Raw genomic sequence first — 15,515 nt, 5'->3', positions numbered from 1 at the left:
TACTCTGATTTATATCTTCCTATTATTTGAATGTATTACCTTTGTATATGAAAACAAAACAAAACATATAAGAACTTCCGATCATGTAAAGAATCAAGTCCAACTCTATCTGGACATGCTGCTCCCTTCTCAGCATGGCCCAAGCTGTGGCAGGTTTACCTTCCCCAGGCTGTAACCACAGTAAGCCCCTCTCCATGCCCTTTACGCACGGGACTCTTGAGCAACCCTAGGCTCTTGTGAAATGGGAGAATTCTCCTGTGAAGAAAGTGGCAGCCCTAAAGAACAGACTTCCTAATACTCGTATTTGGAGGTCCCAGTACCAAACACAGTGCAGGGCCCAATTACTCCTGTGTAGGCATCAGTTGACAAGTGGGTCCCCTCGGCAGACCTCCTGCTGCGCTTCTGGGGCCTCAGTCTTAAATATGAGCAGACAGCAGAGGCTCCAACAGGCAAGCCTGAGAGCAAGGCAAATTGACTGACAAAGACAGCCTGAATTCCACAAAACAAAGGGCATGGGAAGATGTGAAAACCTTTATTTTTTTATGTTAACTTTTTACTTTGAAACAATTTCAGCTTTACAAAACAGTTGCAAAAATATAAGAAAGCTTTCCCATATGCCCGTCATTCAGACTCGCCAAATGTTGACACCACATTTTGATATTAAAGTCAGGAAATGAACACTGACATGCTATGATCTAAAGCCCCTCTTCACATTTCACCTGTGGTTCCATTAGTGTCATCTTCTGATCCAGGATCCCATCTGAGATCATGCGTTGCTTTCATCTGCCCCCTCCAGTCGAGGAGACATTGCCTTTTATGACCCCGACACTTTTAAAGGGGAATGTAGACTACAAGTACAAATATAAGTGCAGAGTTCCCTCCAATCTGTATTTGTCTGATGTTTCCCCATGTTTTCATCCTTGTTATACATTTTTGATAAAATGCCACAAAGTGATAAGGTGTCTTTCTCATGGCATGATCAGGAAGCAAACGTCTGCCCGTTGCTGACGCTGCTAAGCACTGGTTAAGGTGCTGTCCTAGGCTCCTTCACTGTGAACTTCCTATTTTTCCCTTTGTAACTAATATTATTTTGTGGCAAAATCTTTGAGACTATGTCAGTATCTCCTTTCTCATCACACTTTTACCCACATATTTTAGTATCTACTGAAGAGTCTTGCCTAAGACTATTATTACTACTATGGTTTTGCCAAATGGTTAAGATAAAAACTTTATTGAAAACTGAAATCAATAACCTAGAGATGCGTGCAGAACTTGGCAAACTACAGCCTGAAGGCCAAATTCAGCTGCTGTTTTTATAAATAAAGTCTTTTTGGAACACAACCATGCCCATTTGTGTACCATCTATAGCTGACTTCACACTACAATGGCACAGTTGAGGAGTTGCAGCAGACACCATATGGCCCACAAAGCCTCAATTATTATCTGGCCCTGTGCAGAAAAAGTTTGCCAACACCTGCTTTAGAGAAAATATTACATTTATAAAACAGACACAAATGCTTTAGAAAGAACTAGAAAACAGAGTTCTTACAAAGTAAAACCCTGATCATCAAAATAAAAACTATAAAAATGATGCAATATTCCATAAAGCAGAACAAACGACTAAAAGACAGACGATAAGATGGAAAAGATAAGGCATTTGAGAGAATCAATCCAGAAAGAATCACAGTTAACAAAACTGAAAGACAGCAAAGAAACTACTCTCCGATTTTTAAAAAATCCAAGACTTAAGTACCCAAGTTCACAGATAAAAATGACCCATAATGAATGCAAAAAACCTATTCCAAGGCACATTGTCTTGAGATTTTAAGATACCAGGAGAGAAGAGTAAATCCTAAAAGCTTTCAGCGACTAGAGAAAGAGAGAAGACCACATACAGAGGAAGAAAAGGCAAAGTGGCATTAGATAACAGCAACAACGATAACAACTGTCTTCAAAGTTCCCAGTGAAAACATTTTTCTTCCTACAGTTTGGTACCCAATTAAACTATCCATCAGACATTTTTCAGAAATTCATAGATTCAAAATATATCTTCCGTGTCATCTTTCTTAGAAAGCCACAGGAGAACGTGTATCACTGAAAAAAAGGATATGAACCAGGAAAGAGGAAGACAGGATTCCATAAAATGGAGGATGCATGCAGGGAACCCCAGAATGACAGCTGCCCAGCATGGCTAGAGAACAAGCAGTTCACAGCAAAAAGAGATGGATCTCCAGGGCTGAAGTATCCTGGGAGAAACAAAAAGTAGAATTCATAATCTGATATGTTTAAATATATTTAGAAATATGGAGGCAAATATAAGAGACAGCTTTAAAAGCTGAATATTAATATCTCAGACATGTGTAAGTTACATTGGGACAGGGTGTCCGCTAGCATCTTTCGGTTGTGTGTGGCATGCACACCTGTTTTGATGAGACTCTTAAAAGCACCAAGGCTTTATGTGCACTGCCTCCTCCGCCTCACCCTTCCCCATTGCTGCCCAGTAAACCTCCCTTCCAGGGTGAACTCAGATGTCACCTGAGACGTAAGGGACTCCCAGAATCATCAGTCAGAATTGCTCCCTGCTTCCTTCATGCTCCCATAGCTGCTGGTATATCCCGATAACAGTTTCCATTGGTTTGACAAATCGTTATTGAGTATCGATTATGGAGCACCTGGCATGCTCCTAGGTGCTGGAGATGAAGCAGTGAACCAGAAGTCGTCATTGTCCCTGCTCACAGGACTAGCAGTCTGGCAGGGAAGGCAGGCGTTCATGTCCACGGAGCTCCGCTGTGCCATCCCTGGAGGTCCTTGCTTCCCTCCTCCATCCAAACATCATTAAACAGGAGGTAGAGAACAGGGCTTCTTCCCCCGCTCTGCTATGTTTCCAGTATTGTCAGGACATCTAGTCCCTCACAATTTAACCCAGGGGGTTCAGGGGGGTCTCCACGCATTTTCTCGTGGTTGTATTCCAACGCAGCTCTGTAAGCGGCACTCGGCATCCCTGGCCTCTCCTGAGTCCTGGGCCTCATCTGGGCTCAGTGCTCAGGCCAGTGCCTCCTTCCTCCCCTGACGCTCACTCAGCTGGGGCAGACACTCCACATTCTCTCATTGGTGACACCATGAAATAACACAGCCCAGTGCTCACAACATCTGACCACATTTCAAATTCCTCTCTTCCTAAGGACTTTGGCCCAAGGTCGTGGAGGAAAGGAGGGTGGAGAACGGTGTCAGCAGCAGAAATCCTTTTACTCTCACGTTTTTTGGGGTAAGAACATAATATCTGTTCCCCATCTTCACTTGATTGCTGTCTTCAGGCTCTTTATTCTGCACTCTCACATGCTCACTATCACACACATACCTCCAAAGAGAAAGTGGCCAGGTCACTAAACAGGAGAAGAATGAAACACAGAGAGGGGGCATGTGCTCATGCACACCTGAGAAGGAGGAATATGGCAGGACGTCGAAAACCACCTCAGAGGGGAACTTTCAAGTGGGGGATAAAAATATAATCAAAACAACCAACATAATCTAAAACAAATGTAGAACCAAATGCCCTAAAATAACATAGGCTTAGATACTTATCACCCCTATTTAAATCCTGATCATCTGTCAATTTTCTTAAAATATTTCTGCAGAGGAAGTTTCAATAACTCATCCGTCTCTATCCCCACTCACACAGAGCTGGTGTCCCCACTGGACTTGTACTGTGCCTTGCTCTTTTAAGTTATAACTTCCTTATGATTTCAGATATATCTTTTCTTGTTAATGAGGCCACTGGTCTATTTAACTTTATTAAATACCAATATGGCTGCTGACTGTCATGAATGTAGCACTTTCTAATTCTAGTGAATATAATCAAGTTTATATTAATATTTAAGTACATTTTCTCATTTGAGCTTCTTACCAATAAAGAAAAACTATTATCTGTAAGAACACACCCCTACACACACACACACACACACACACACACACAGTGATCACATGATCATTTGCTTAAGTAAAAGTTCTTAGATTTTTAACGAAGGGTGGAAGAGAAGTAAATACCTTTTTTTTTTGTTTTTATATGAAGTTTCACTGTTACTTTTGTTTTTAAAATTTAATTGAATCCTTCAAACATTAACTTAAAAATGACCCATAAATCATAATTTCTAATGTGAGATGAAAGGCATTGCACAGCACTCTGCAGATTTGCTTTATTTTAACTTTCAACACCAAGAACAAAGCCAGTCAAAAATAAACAACTAAATAACAACAATAATTTGCCACCTACTGCTAATATTCAGTCCCAAACCAATGGTTGATTTTTGCGATACTAAGGTAAAGGACCAAGTTGACAATAAGGTACTCTTCGGTCTCTCTGATCCACACCAGCTCCACGTGCACTCTTCCTTCCGCATCAACGTAGTCCACGTTGTACGTCTGTCCCAAGAAGCTAGGGCCGTCAGAGGGTGTGGTAGGTGATCTCATGCACACTGGGGAACTGAAACACCAAAAGGGTTTCCCATGTTCATCCAAAAGAGTTACGTCCATCATGGAACAACTCTGCAAAATAAACACAGATTGACAAGGATAAAAAGGCCAATCAGACCTGATTTTCACAGAAAAATCGCAACTCTGTAAAACTCACTAGAAATGCTGCATGTGGCATCAAAATCCAGAATACTATCATTCATTTTTCATGGCCTACTTCATAACCTAGACTATACTTGGGCTTTTGTGTGTCTCATCACTTAATATTCATTCTCAAATATACACAGGAGCTCTCACGGGGCTCAGTTTAGGACTTAGCACTGGGAGCTCAGAGAAATGTCACAAATATTGTCCATCTCTTCATGGAACTTAAAGTACGGTGGCTACAGATGTGACACAAATCACACCAATAACCAGTCAGTGCCTCCGAGCATGAGGCGCCGCATCACCCTGAGAAGCAGTGTGCCTGTGTTCCTGGGTCTTCACTGCCACCACCAGGCCGATCCCTCCCCTCTTCTGAGAAACCTCCTGCTTCTCTGAGGCTCTGAACTTCAGCTCTGCACCCATGCTCCATGCCCGTCTCTGACATGTGCCAGCCTCCTGTCCGCCCACTCTCATTTCCAGGACTCTGGCACCAGCCCTGCTGTCTGCCTCTCCCTCTCACTCTCCCAAGTCTTCCAAGTCTCACTGTCATCCCAAGTGATCCCAACATCCGTGGGGACCCTGGTGGAGCCTCCAGTATCCTGGACTCTCAACTCCTGAGCTGGTCAACTCCATGACCTCCTCCTCAACTTGACCTCAGTTATTCACTCCCACAATCACATCACCGACACATCACTTCCCAGAAGTGGTCCACTTTCACTATCAATGCCTCAGGCACCCTGTCTTCTAACTGCCACCCTTCGTCTTCCAGCTGACTCACTGGATGACTTCCACTACAACTGTACTTCAGATCCACCCAGTGTTTTCACCCTGCAAGCCATGACCTATTAATGCATCCTGAAGAAAATTTAGCAGCACACAACTGTTTGTCAAAATAAAATGAAACAAAATGAAAGAGAACACAGTCAGCATGCATTGCACATAGTAAGCATAAACGTCATTTCATGAATGCTGTTTTCATTCCACATGAATGTGTGGTCTGTATATGCCCACACCGCAGTGGATATGGAAAAAGGCCTGAAGAGCACTGCCCATGGACCTAGCCCACCCGCTGGCCAGCCCTTCCTTCTCCCGCCTCTTCCTTTCCACTTTAGATTTCACTGGCCTTTGCTGGAAAAACACTCTTGCCAATGCACATACCTCCCTCACTCCCCTTGCATCACACCTTAGGTCCAGGTCCAGCAAAACCCCAGCCCGGAGGAGCGCGGTTATTTTCTGTCTGTCTGGACCTGAGCACCAAGCACAGCGGAAGGGCTGCACACAGAGCTGCTGGGTACCCATGCAGCTGCACCATCCTCAGCGCAGCCTGAGGGTCCCACCCTGGCTCTCTGGGTGGCTCCCTCTCCGCCTCATGGAACAACGCCTCATCCCCTCCCTCAGCCCTCTGCATCCTGCTAGGAGGGTGCTCTCTGCAGAGGACCTCGGCCTTCACAGAGAGGGGAGAAGGATGTTTTCCTCAACTTCTCACTGCAGATCCACAGCCCAGCTCCTCTGCGCCCACCTCTCCTCGCATGTGTTTCTCATCTGCTCCTCCCAGGTGTGGCCCAGTAACCTCCTGCTGCAGCGTAGCCCATCTGGCAAAGGCACGACGTCCCTCTCTCAAGTGACTACTTCTATCCTCCCATCAGCTTTTAGCCTTCAACACATTCAAGTAACTCCCATCTTAGAGAGGCAGAGAGAGAAACAGCCTCCCTGGGCCCCGCAGGCCCCTGCTCTTCCCTCGCTTCCCAGACAGCCCTCTCCAAAGAGCTGTCTCCGCTGGATTTGTCCATTAATACCCATTCACTCATCAAACTGCTCTGGCCTGGTATCCTTTCTCCATCATCTGACCAAACATCTCTTGATAAGGTCACTAAATCTAGTGACCATCTGTCTGTCTGCTTCTCAGCAGTGTTTAGGTTTTCAAGAAAACAGTGAAGAGTAATTTTACCTCTCCAAATGCATCCAGAACCCACAACCCCTGCAGCTCTCTACCCGCTCCCATTGCTGAGGTTCCTACAGCTTGGTCCTAGGCCCTATTTTCACTCTATGTAATCTCTCCCCGTAAATGGAACTCATCTACATTTGCATCCTAACTTATCACCAACATGCCTGTGATTCCCAAAAGTTTATCTCCAGGCTGAACTTCTTTTCTAAGTTCAAGACCTAAATATTCAAGTGCGTACTCAACTTCTGGATCTTTCAAGGGTCCCTCAAGTCCAGCAGGACTACACCCAAACTCAGGACCCTCCCAGCAAAGCTCTCCTGGTGCTCCTCGTCCCAGGGATTGGTGGAACCATCATCAGTCATCTGGCTGTGCATGCCTGAAATGTCAGCGTCATTCTAGGGGCCTCCCTCCTAGCCCTGACGAGCCAACCATCACCCAATCCCGTTAGTTCTTACCTCTTTTGAATTGCTTTACTTTTGTCCATCTCCATTGCCACTGCCCTAGTCCAAGTGCTATGGTCTGAATGTTTGTGCGCCCCAAAACCCGTGTCTTAAAATCTGATCACCAATGTGACTGTTTAGGTGATGTGGTCTCTGGGAGGTGATTAGGTCATGGGAGCAGAGCTCTCATGAATAGGACTGAGGTCCTTATAAAAGAGGCCCAAAGAGCTGTCTCGCTCCTTCCACCAGGTGAGGACACTGCTAGAAGGTGCCTCTAGGAACTAGGAAGAGGGCCCTCACCAGACACCCATCTGCTGGTGCTTTGACCTTGGTACTTCCAGCCTCCAGAACTGTAAGAAATAAGTTTCTATTGCTTAAAAGCCACCTAGCTGATGGGGATTTGTGATGGCAGGCCAAGCAGACTAGGAAACCAAGTTACTGCTCTTCCTTTAAGGAGGCAGCCATCTAACTGATCTCCCCACTCATTCTCCATATTCAGAAAACAAACCTTTACAAAACGTGAGTCTGAGCATATCACCCTGAGACAACTTTCCATGGCTCTCAAGAAAGAATCAAATTCCTTCCGGCTACCATTAAGGCCTGACCTGGCCTCACCTGCCCATCCCACCTCATTGCACAGAATGCCACCTCTTGCCATCTGTGCTCCAGCCACACTGACCCTTCACCCTTGAACACACCATGCCCCCAGCTGACAAAGAGCCACCCAGGCTCCCCTGCTGAGAGCTCCTCTCCCCATCTTCTCTTTGTCCTTCTCAGCATTCAGTTCAAATACCAGTCCCTTGGGAAGTTTCCCTGATACTCTCATCTCAACTGACCATGTACCCACTGAAACTGACTTGGCCCGGCCAGTGCAGGTAGAGATGGATGCTAAGCACCAAAGGGGTAGGACTTAGGCCAGCTTGGCTCAGCATCGTGCCCCTGGCCACCTGCATATGCACACAGTCACTGAAGCTCAGCCATTATGTGCCGAATGAATGAATGTGTGTGATAAAATGAGAGGGAGGCAGTAAGAGTAGTGATAGAGGTGCTGGTTGTTATTAAACACTAAGGTAGGACAGCAGGACCCCTAATGCATCAAGGCAGCAAACACCAGGAAATAAGAGATGGAAGAGACACTGACGAGGTAGGCAGAGCAGAATCTCGCATCTGAATGGGAGAGTAACAGGAACGGAGGTTTTGTCTCCTAATCGTTTGCTTACCCATTACAGAAGCAGATGATATGAGGAAGAACAAACGTGCAAGTTTTAGACATGCTGAATCCACAATGTCCATGAGGAACCCAAGCCACTAAATTCACCAAGTGAACAGATATAGCTAGGTGGAGGCTTGAGTCAGGGGAGGAGGCACAGCTGGAGATACTGATAATTATTACAATAATATTATGAATGAGCTATATTTTAATTGTGGTAAAATAAACATAAAATTTACCACCTTCACCACTTGACTTCTATATTTCAGTGGCTTACATACCTTCTCATTGTTGTATAACCATCACTACTATCTAATCTCCAGAACTCTTCATTTTGTAGAACTAAAACTTTGTCCCCATTAAACCCTAACTTCCCACTTCCTCTCCTCCAGCCTCTGGCACCCACCATTCTACTTCCTGTCTCTATGAATTTGACAACTATAGGAACCTCATATAAATGGAGTCATATAGTATTTGTCCTTTTGTGACTGGCTTATTTCCCTTAGCATCATGTCTTCAAAGTTCTTCCATACTGTAGTATGCGTCAGAATTTCCTTCCTTCCTAAGGCCAAATAATACTTGATTGCATGGATAGACTACAGTCTGTTCATCCACTTATCTGCGAATGGACACTTGGTTTTCTTCTACCTTTTGGCTACTGTGATTAATGCCTCTATCAATGAGGGTAGATGGTGTGAGCCATGTTTTTAACGTGTTGTATGTTCTGGAAAAATAGGAGTTTACATCCACTATTTTATTTAATTCTAAGGAAGCTAAGAAGTAACGTCAAGGATAAAATCTTCTAATGCTTATCTTTTCAGGATGGCTCATTATTTGCCATGACTTCTGCCCCACATTTGTGTTTTATCAATTGTAATTTAAATGCTACTCTTAGATATCAGCATAAACTGAGCAACTATGTACCACTGCTTTCACAAGTTATAACTAATTAGATGTGGCCAAAAATGCTGACCATTTGGACCTGAGTATGATCAGGTCAAAGGGTCTCGACTCAATACATGTATATCTTGGAGAAATTTAAGGAAAAAAGACATTCCAAACATTGAAAAAATGAGATGGTTTAATAAGTGACTGGCATGAACTGGCCGCTATCTGTGCAGGAGACCTGGGTGAAGAAGCAGCCAGCATGAAACACTCTAATCCCTGATGGGAGAGTGCATGCCAGAGCCTAAGGCCCTTCACATCAGATGAGCTACACAGTGAGACCGCCCAGGAACCCCTCAGACACCTGACCTTGCTCCTGGATGCCTTTCCCAGGCAATTGGCTGCAGTGGTCCTGGAACACTAGTGACCAGCCCCACACAGCCTGTTCCACAGCACCCACTGTTTCCTGCGTGACAGGGACCACCACACACAGAGCCTGGGCTGCGAGGAGGACACCAGAGTGGGGAGCAGGTGGGAAAGAAGAAAAAACACCCTACACTGCAGCCTCACTGAGGCTGAGAATGGGGCAGTCGAAGCCAATACTGAGGGCCAGCAGATGGCTCTGTCTTCGGCAGGCAGCCGGAGCCCTCCTGGAATGGGCATTACCACTGTGGCCGTTTTAGAGAGAAGGCTCTGAGGCCTAAGCACCTCTGATATAACACAGCAGGTGGGACTGCACGGTGCACCCATCTTCCACACCCCACCACCCTGAATGACCTTAGCCACTGGGCTAGCAGACACTTGACTATGTTACTTACAACCTCACCAAACCCACCAGCATAAAGATGGTGGTTAGATCCTATGGGAGGAAGGAGGTGGAGCCCTGGGTCCCATCACCTGCGAGAAGGTTGAGGAGGAGAAACCCTGGCAGAAGTCAGGAAGGAGCAGCTGGTGGAGCACAAGGGCTCCTTGGGGAGGACGCTGCTCAGAGCCCTAAGCCATCAGTGGGTGTCTCAGTCTTTCTGCTCTCCCACCTCCTCTGGTGCCAGATCAAGAGCTGGGAGCTGACTCTCTTCTGAAGCCCTCCTAGTTCTCAAAGTCCAGCATTCTCCAATTCCCTCCTAACCTAAAACATGGCCTAGCACACAATAGGCACATCAAACTCTTTAACAACATCCACAGATAAACCAAAATCCAAATTCTTTCCTGAGGGTTTCAAGGCCCCTCCTGACCTGCCCTAGCAGCCTTTCCAATGCCCCCCAATCACTCTCCCTCCTGTCCCCGGGCGCTAGCACACCCCAGGCAGGACAGCCAGCTAGGAAGAGGCCCACCTCAGCACCAGCCGCAGTGGCACAGTGGGTCTCGCACTCCTCCCCGGGCCAGCTGCCCCTCACCCCTAGAACCTCACTCCTTATTTCCCATCCTGTCCAAAGCATCTCTTTCTCCACTGGGTTCCTTCTCCAGAATAAATCACTCCCAACCTTCTGGAGGGGGATGCATGTCAGAACCTCCCATGAGCCTTCCTCCCACTGGCCCTTTCCTCTTTCTCCTCACAGAGATTGTTTTCAGTCATCCTCTCCTAAATCAGTCCCTCTCACTCTGAACGTCCAGGAGGCACATATCTGAGCAGTTGGTAGACCTCACCCTCCCTGCAGGAGGAAGTCTCTCCTCACCTGTTCCCCCATGGACCAGTGAACTACGCCAGGCTCAAAACTCAGCGTCTGGGGAGAGTGCAGCACTCGCATGTGTAGGACTGTCCTGTTCTTCCTGCAATGTTCAGTTGTATCAGCACCAGCAGCCTTAATCACCCATGCAGCTGCAGTGCTTGTCAAGCAAAGTGGCCAGGGTGCCTTTCTCATGGGCCACGGCTACCTGCAACATGCTGACCCATGATGTGCCCATAGCAGGCTCTACTGAACTCAACTGTTCTTACATAAAGCTGAACCACAGAACCACACTGAAATATCTAGTCTAAATAAAAATTGATGCCAATCTCCATACAGATTTAGAAGTAACATTAAAATAACATCAAAAATGCCAAGGAGTGAAAGAAAAACGTAAAAGAAACATACGGGAAAAGCCTCACCAAAAGAAAATCCATCCATCTGAAATTCTGATAGGCACTGGGAGAAGACAGAGCAGGAGAGTATTTCACTTTGATTACCTGACTTATACTGAAGACTGCAGCAAGGTTACATTGAGAGGGTAGCCTGGCTGTTTCAACATGACTTTGTAAAATAGCATGGTAACCACTTACAGAGCAAGCGTCCTGCATGGATTCAGTACTAACACATGGCCACTGAGAGCATCTTTAAATGAAGAGTTCTGGAGATTAGACAGTAGTGATGGTTATACAACAATGAGAAGGTATGTAAGCCACTGAAATATAGAAGTCAAGTGGTGAAGGTGATAAATTTTATGTTTATTTTACCACAATTAAAATATAGCTCATTCATAATATTATTGTAATAATTATCAGTATCTTTTGACCTTTTTAAAAAAAAGGAATAAAAAACTGACCTACTAATAATGTGATTTTTAAAGAATTTTAAAGTTTAGTAATTTACCACATAAACTTATGCTCTGTTGAGTTTTTGCTCCAGGAACTCAAGCTAAAGATACTTTCCACCTGAACTACTGCCACACCAGTAAGTGTTGGAGGTCACTCAACTCTGAGGTTGGAGGAAGACGGAGATTCTCATGGAAACAGCAGGTCCCAAGGACATCAGATGTCCTTTCATGACCGCACATCACTTCAACCAACACGACGCAACTAGGCAGCATCCTCCGTCATTATCGTTAATATTTTCTCACTTCTTTGTCCTTCCACCAGCATCGTATTTGGGTGACGTACTTTCTCTGTAGCCTATGCTCTGACAGGCATCATAAACTGTGTAGCAGAAGCTCCTCACCAGAGGTTGTGTCTACAATTTCCAGAAGGAGTGGGGTTTTTATTTTACTTTTTTAAAAAAGTCTTATGTACCTAAGAAACTTTCTAAGCTAACGTCCATGCTTTAAAAAAAAGTTTTTAACTCATTCCAAGCAATTTCTTAAAATACGTGTTATCATTTCACTATTCTTAGGGTGATCAGACTCCTGGAGAGAAATACCTGAGCTGCACAGCAAATACAAGGCATATGACATCACTGATCTGACTTTTTATTCTTTTGGGAATTCTGAGGACAGCTTAGTCTTAATACTGATCCGAAGAGCACAAAAGGCAAACAGAAAATAAACCACATCTACCCTCCAGGCCCAAGGGAGATGGTACAAGCTTTTGAGCTATTTGCTATCTTTTCCCGAAGCCCATCTGAGAAAAGGAATTTATGGGGAAAACTGTCCAGGGACATGCAATCCATTCTCTACTTTAAAAATTCAAAATCCTGCTTTCAGATCAAGCTGTTTTTCTAAAAACCTGTGCACCTGAGTCACATTGGTTTAGCAACCTACAGAATCACTGCTTGGAGCTCATGTAAAGGTCCAATTTTGAAGCTGTATCTTCAGCTTCTCTGAGAACTTCTATGAGAAATCTGTGAGTGCATCTGCTGCTAAGATGCTATTTAGGGTTGGTCCATTATGTAGCTTAGTCTGTCCTACATAAAGTCCCATTGGAGATTTTGTTTTTAATGATCAGAACTGGGATAAAGCTTTCTTTGTATAATGACTACACTTCCCTTTTTTCTCCCAGTGAGAACTAAATGACTGCTCTCATCTTGCTCTGGACTACCAGAAAACACAGAATTATTTTTAAAAATTATGCTGACCCTTTAAAAGACTAACATATTCACATTCTGCCTTTCTTGATCCTCGAGGTCTGTTTTGATGTGAATATTTTATCTTAGTGCCAATTTTTATTATAAACTTTACTGAAATCTGAAGAAAAAGAAAGAAGGTAGGTCTGTTCTCTTAAAGGCATGAAACAATATGATGTGTGATAAACATAATTTTTACCAAAATTTAAACATTTGTTATGAATAAATAGGATTTGTAAAATATCTCATTGTATCAAATATCAAGTGGCTCAAGGGACAGTGCTTCATGATAACACCACTCTTGGTCCCGGTCGTCATCATTAATAGTTCTAACAAGGTGCCCATGCATAGCGCAGTATAAAGCCATGTTATGGGAGGCCCCCGCAGTCACATGAGATTGATCCCACTGGTCCCTGGGACTGTGAAAATCTTGTTCATCCCACAGAATAAAGATGGAGAGTGACAAGAACCAGGAGCATCCATGGGCACAAGGACAGAAGAAAGCAAAACTGTGAGAACATCTTTCCCCTCTTCCTCCTCCTCCCTCCTTCCCTGCCACTTCCCAACCACTAAATCAACTCTCCCACCCATGTGGCTAATCTTTTATTTAACAGTTCAAGGAAATCCCTATATCCTGGACTAAGAATTTATAACTGCAATAAGTTTTAAATTGGTACATGGATGATCAAGATGTTTTGGTTAGATGCTGCCTGCCTGGTCCAACCTTCAGTTCCACTCTCTTTCCACAAAACAGAGGGGCTTTGAGGGAGTAAGGGGCTGTGATCAACAGTGTTCTGAAATGCTGCTGCAGACTACCTGCCCCTCCAACTCCACCATACTCAGTGACAAATGAAAGGTACTCAATAAGCATCTCATGAGTGAATCCACTGGTTGTCAATGGCTAACAGAATGTGCACCAACTTTCAGAAACCAGAACAATAAATCCAGAACTATAAAAGAAACATCATACATATATGACTATATAATTTACATATATAAACAGACTTTTTATTATATAGAAATCAAGTTACTTGAAGAAAAGAAAACACTTCTGTTTTTTACCTTTATACAGCCATCAAAAATATCAGTTTTCCACGAGAGGCCAACTTTTCCAATAAGAGGTAGGTGTTCTCTGTTATTTTTTAAATGTATAACAATGAGCTTCACGTGTCCATTTTCAATATTTCCTGAAAAGATGTAAGATTGTTTCAATCACTGTCTTCCAATGCAAGACGACAAGCCAAGCATGTTCAGTAGGCAACTTCATGAGGATACCTCACCCTGGTAAGCCCTGGCCTCAGCGACAGGGGCAACATGGGCACAGCAATCCCAGCCTCTGGCTTGAGGCCAGAGTGATGCATCTGTGTCCCAGAGACAGAAACATTAACAAGTGCCCAGAAAGGTGATGTCAAAGGTGAGTCGGGGGAAGCCGGCTGAGGTGAGCCTGAATAGCCACCTGTCACTGATGGAAAGGTGGTCGCTGAAGGAAGAAAGGGTTCTTCTGATGTGGGTAAGCCAACAGTGCTGAAAACCGATATCTAGAATTACAGAGCTGAAGAAAGCAGGTGCAGAAATGGCAAAGAAACAAGGGGCTGGAGAGCAGGCGAACATGAAGAGGAGTGGAAGAAACTCATATGAAATAAACCAACACCTCTGCATAGGCTTGTAACTGAGTGAGAGTGCGTGCACACGCCCACCTAGCTGGAGGCCAAACCCTGGCCCTCTGCTGCCAGCTCCAAGCCAGCTACTGGCAGCCTGGCCACACGGAGGAGCCCTTGCACCCACACAGCACACTAGCCCTGCTGCCCTAGGCCTCCTGTGGCAGGGAGAGCCGCGGCACCCCTCGGTTTCACACAGACACAAGCTTCCTGGTTCTGTCTGAACACACCCTGAGAAGTAACCATCAGGCACAGCAAGACAACTCATACCCGAGAGTTCTCCAGAGATGGAAGTCTGAACAAAGGGAAGGTGCAAGTCACAGGGCAAAGCAGACAGAAAAATCATGGAAAAGAGCAAGTGTTCTCCAGCCCTGGCCTGGTTATTTCACGAGACAAAATAAAACCAAAGCCAAGCTGCCTTGGGAGCCAAAGCTCTGTTCTAGAAATGTTATACAGTGTTCTCCAACTTCAGTGTCACCAGAAGGTTAAAGCCCACACTTTGCCTGGGGCCTCTTTTGTGACCCAGTAATATGCTTTAAGTGAGAGACGACACAGAGGCAGGGTTTCCAGCCCCGCAAATGGGAGCTCCTTGCCCAGATGCCACACTGCTGGTTTCTCCACGTCTTACTTCTGTTCTAAGGACAGAGGCAGCCCACATTTTCCTCTCTACTGCTGAGTAATTAGCAAGAAGAGCTGTGTAGCTTCCCTTCCACTCTCCCCAGGCGTAGGAAGAAATGCCAAATGACACGGACCCTTCCCAGGCAACAGCTCTGCTGTCACCTCATCACCTCGTCACCTCAGCAGGGCTTGACAGAAGCAGGGAGGAAGTGTATGAAAAGCGAGGCCTCAGTGGAGGCACAGTAAGGACATTCTGAATGGACCAGATATGACTCCGCTCTGCCCTGCACTACTGCAGCCATGTGCAAAACCAAGGGAGGCCTCTGACTGGTGCGGCAAAGGCAGGCAGCTGACGGCGCCTACAGAAAACCAAGAGCTCATCTTCCACACAGC

The 15,515-nt window shown here is 45.2% G+C and overlaps 1 protein-coding gene across 2 annotated transcripts in view; it reads right to left on the bottom strand.

Moving 5' to 3' along the window:
- Positions 1-4,179: 4,179 nt before the first annotated feature.
- The window catches only part of FBXO15 (F-box protein 15), a 75,949-nt gene continuing 64,613 nt past the window's right edge, over positions 4,180-15,515 (bottom strand). For both annotated transcript variants that reach the window (XM_032152063.2, XM_058438266.1), the window contains 2 exons: positions 13,909-14,033; positions 4,180-4,542 (listed from right to left, as the gene is read on the bottom strand). In XM_032152063.2, coding sequence (XP_032007954.1) covers positions 4,273-4,542; positions 13,909-14,033 — 395 coding nt within the window. In that variant the 3' untranslated portion in view covers positions 4,180-4,272. The remainder of the gene's footprint in view (positions 4,543-13,908; positions 14,034-15,515) is intronic.

The sequence above is a fragment of the Hylobates moloch genome, unplaced genomic scaffold, assembly GCF_009828535.3.
Source record: "Hylobates moloch isolate HMO894 unplaced genomic scaffold, HMol_V3 SCAFFOLD_5, whole genome shotgun sequence".
Lineage (NCBI taxonomy): Eukaryota > Metazoa > Chordata > Mammalia > Primates > Hylobatidae > Hylobates > Hylobates moloch.
This window is presented reverse-complemented; position numbering and strand designations above follow the sequence as displayed.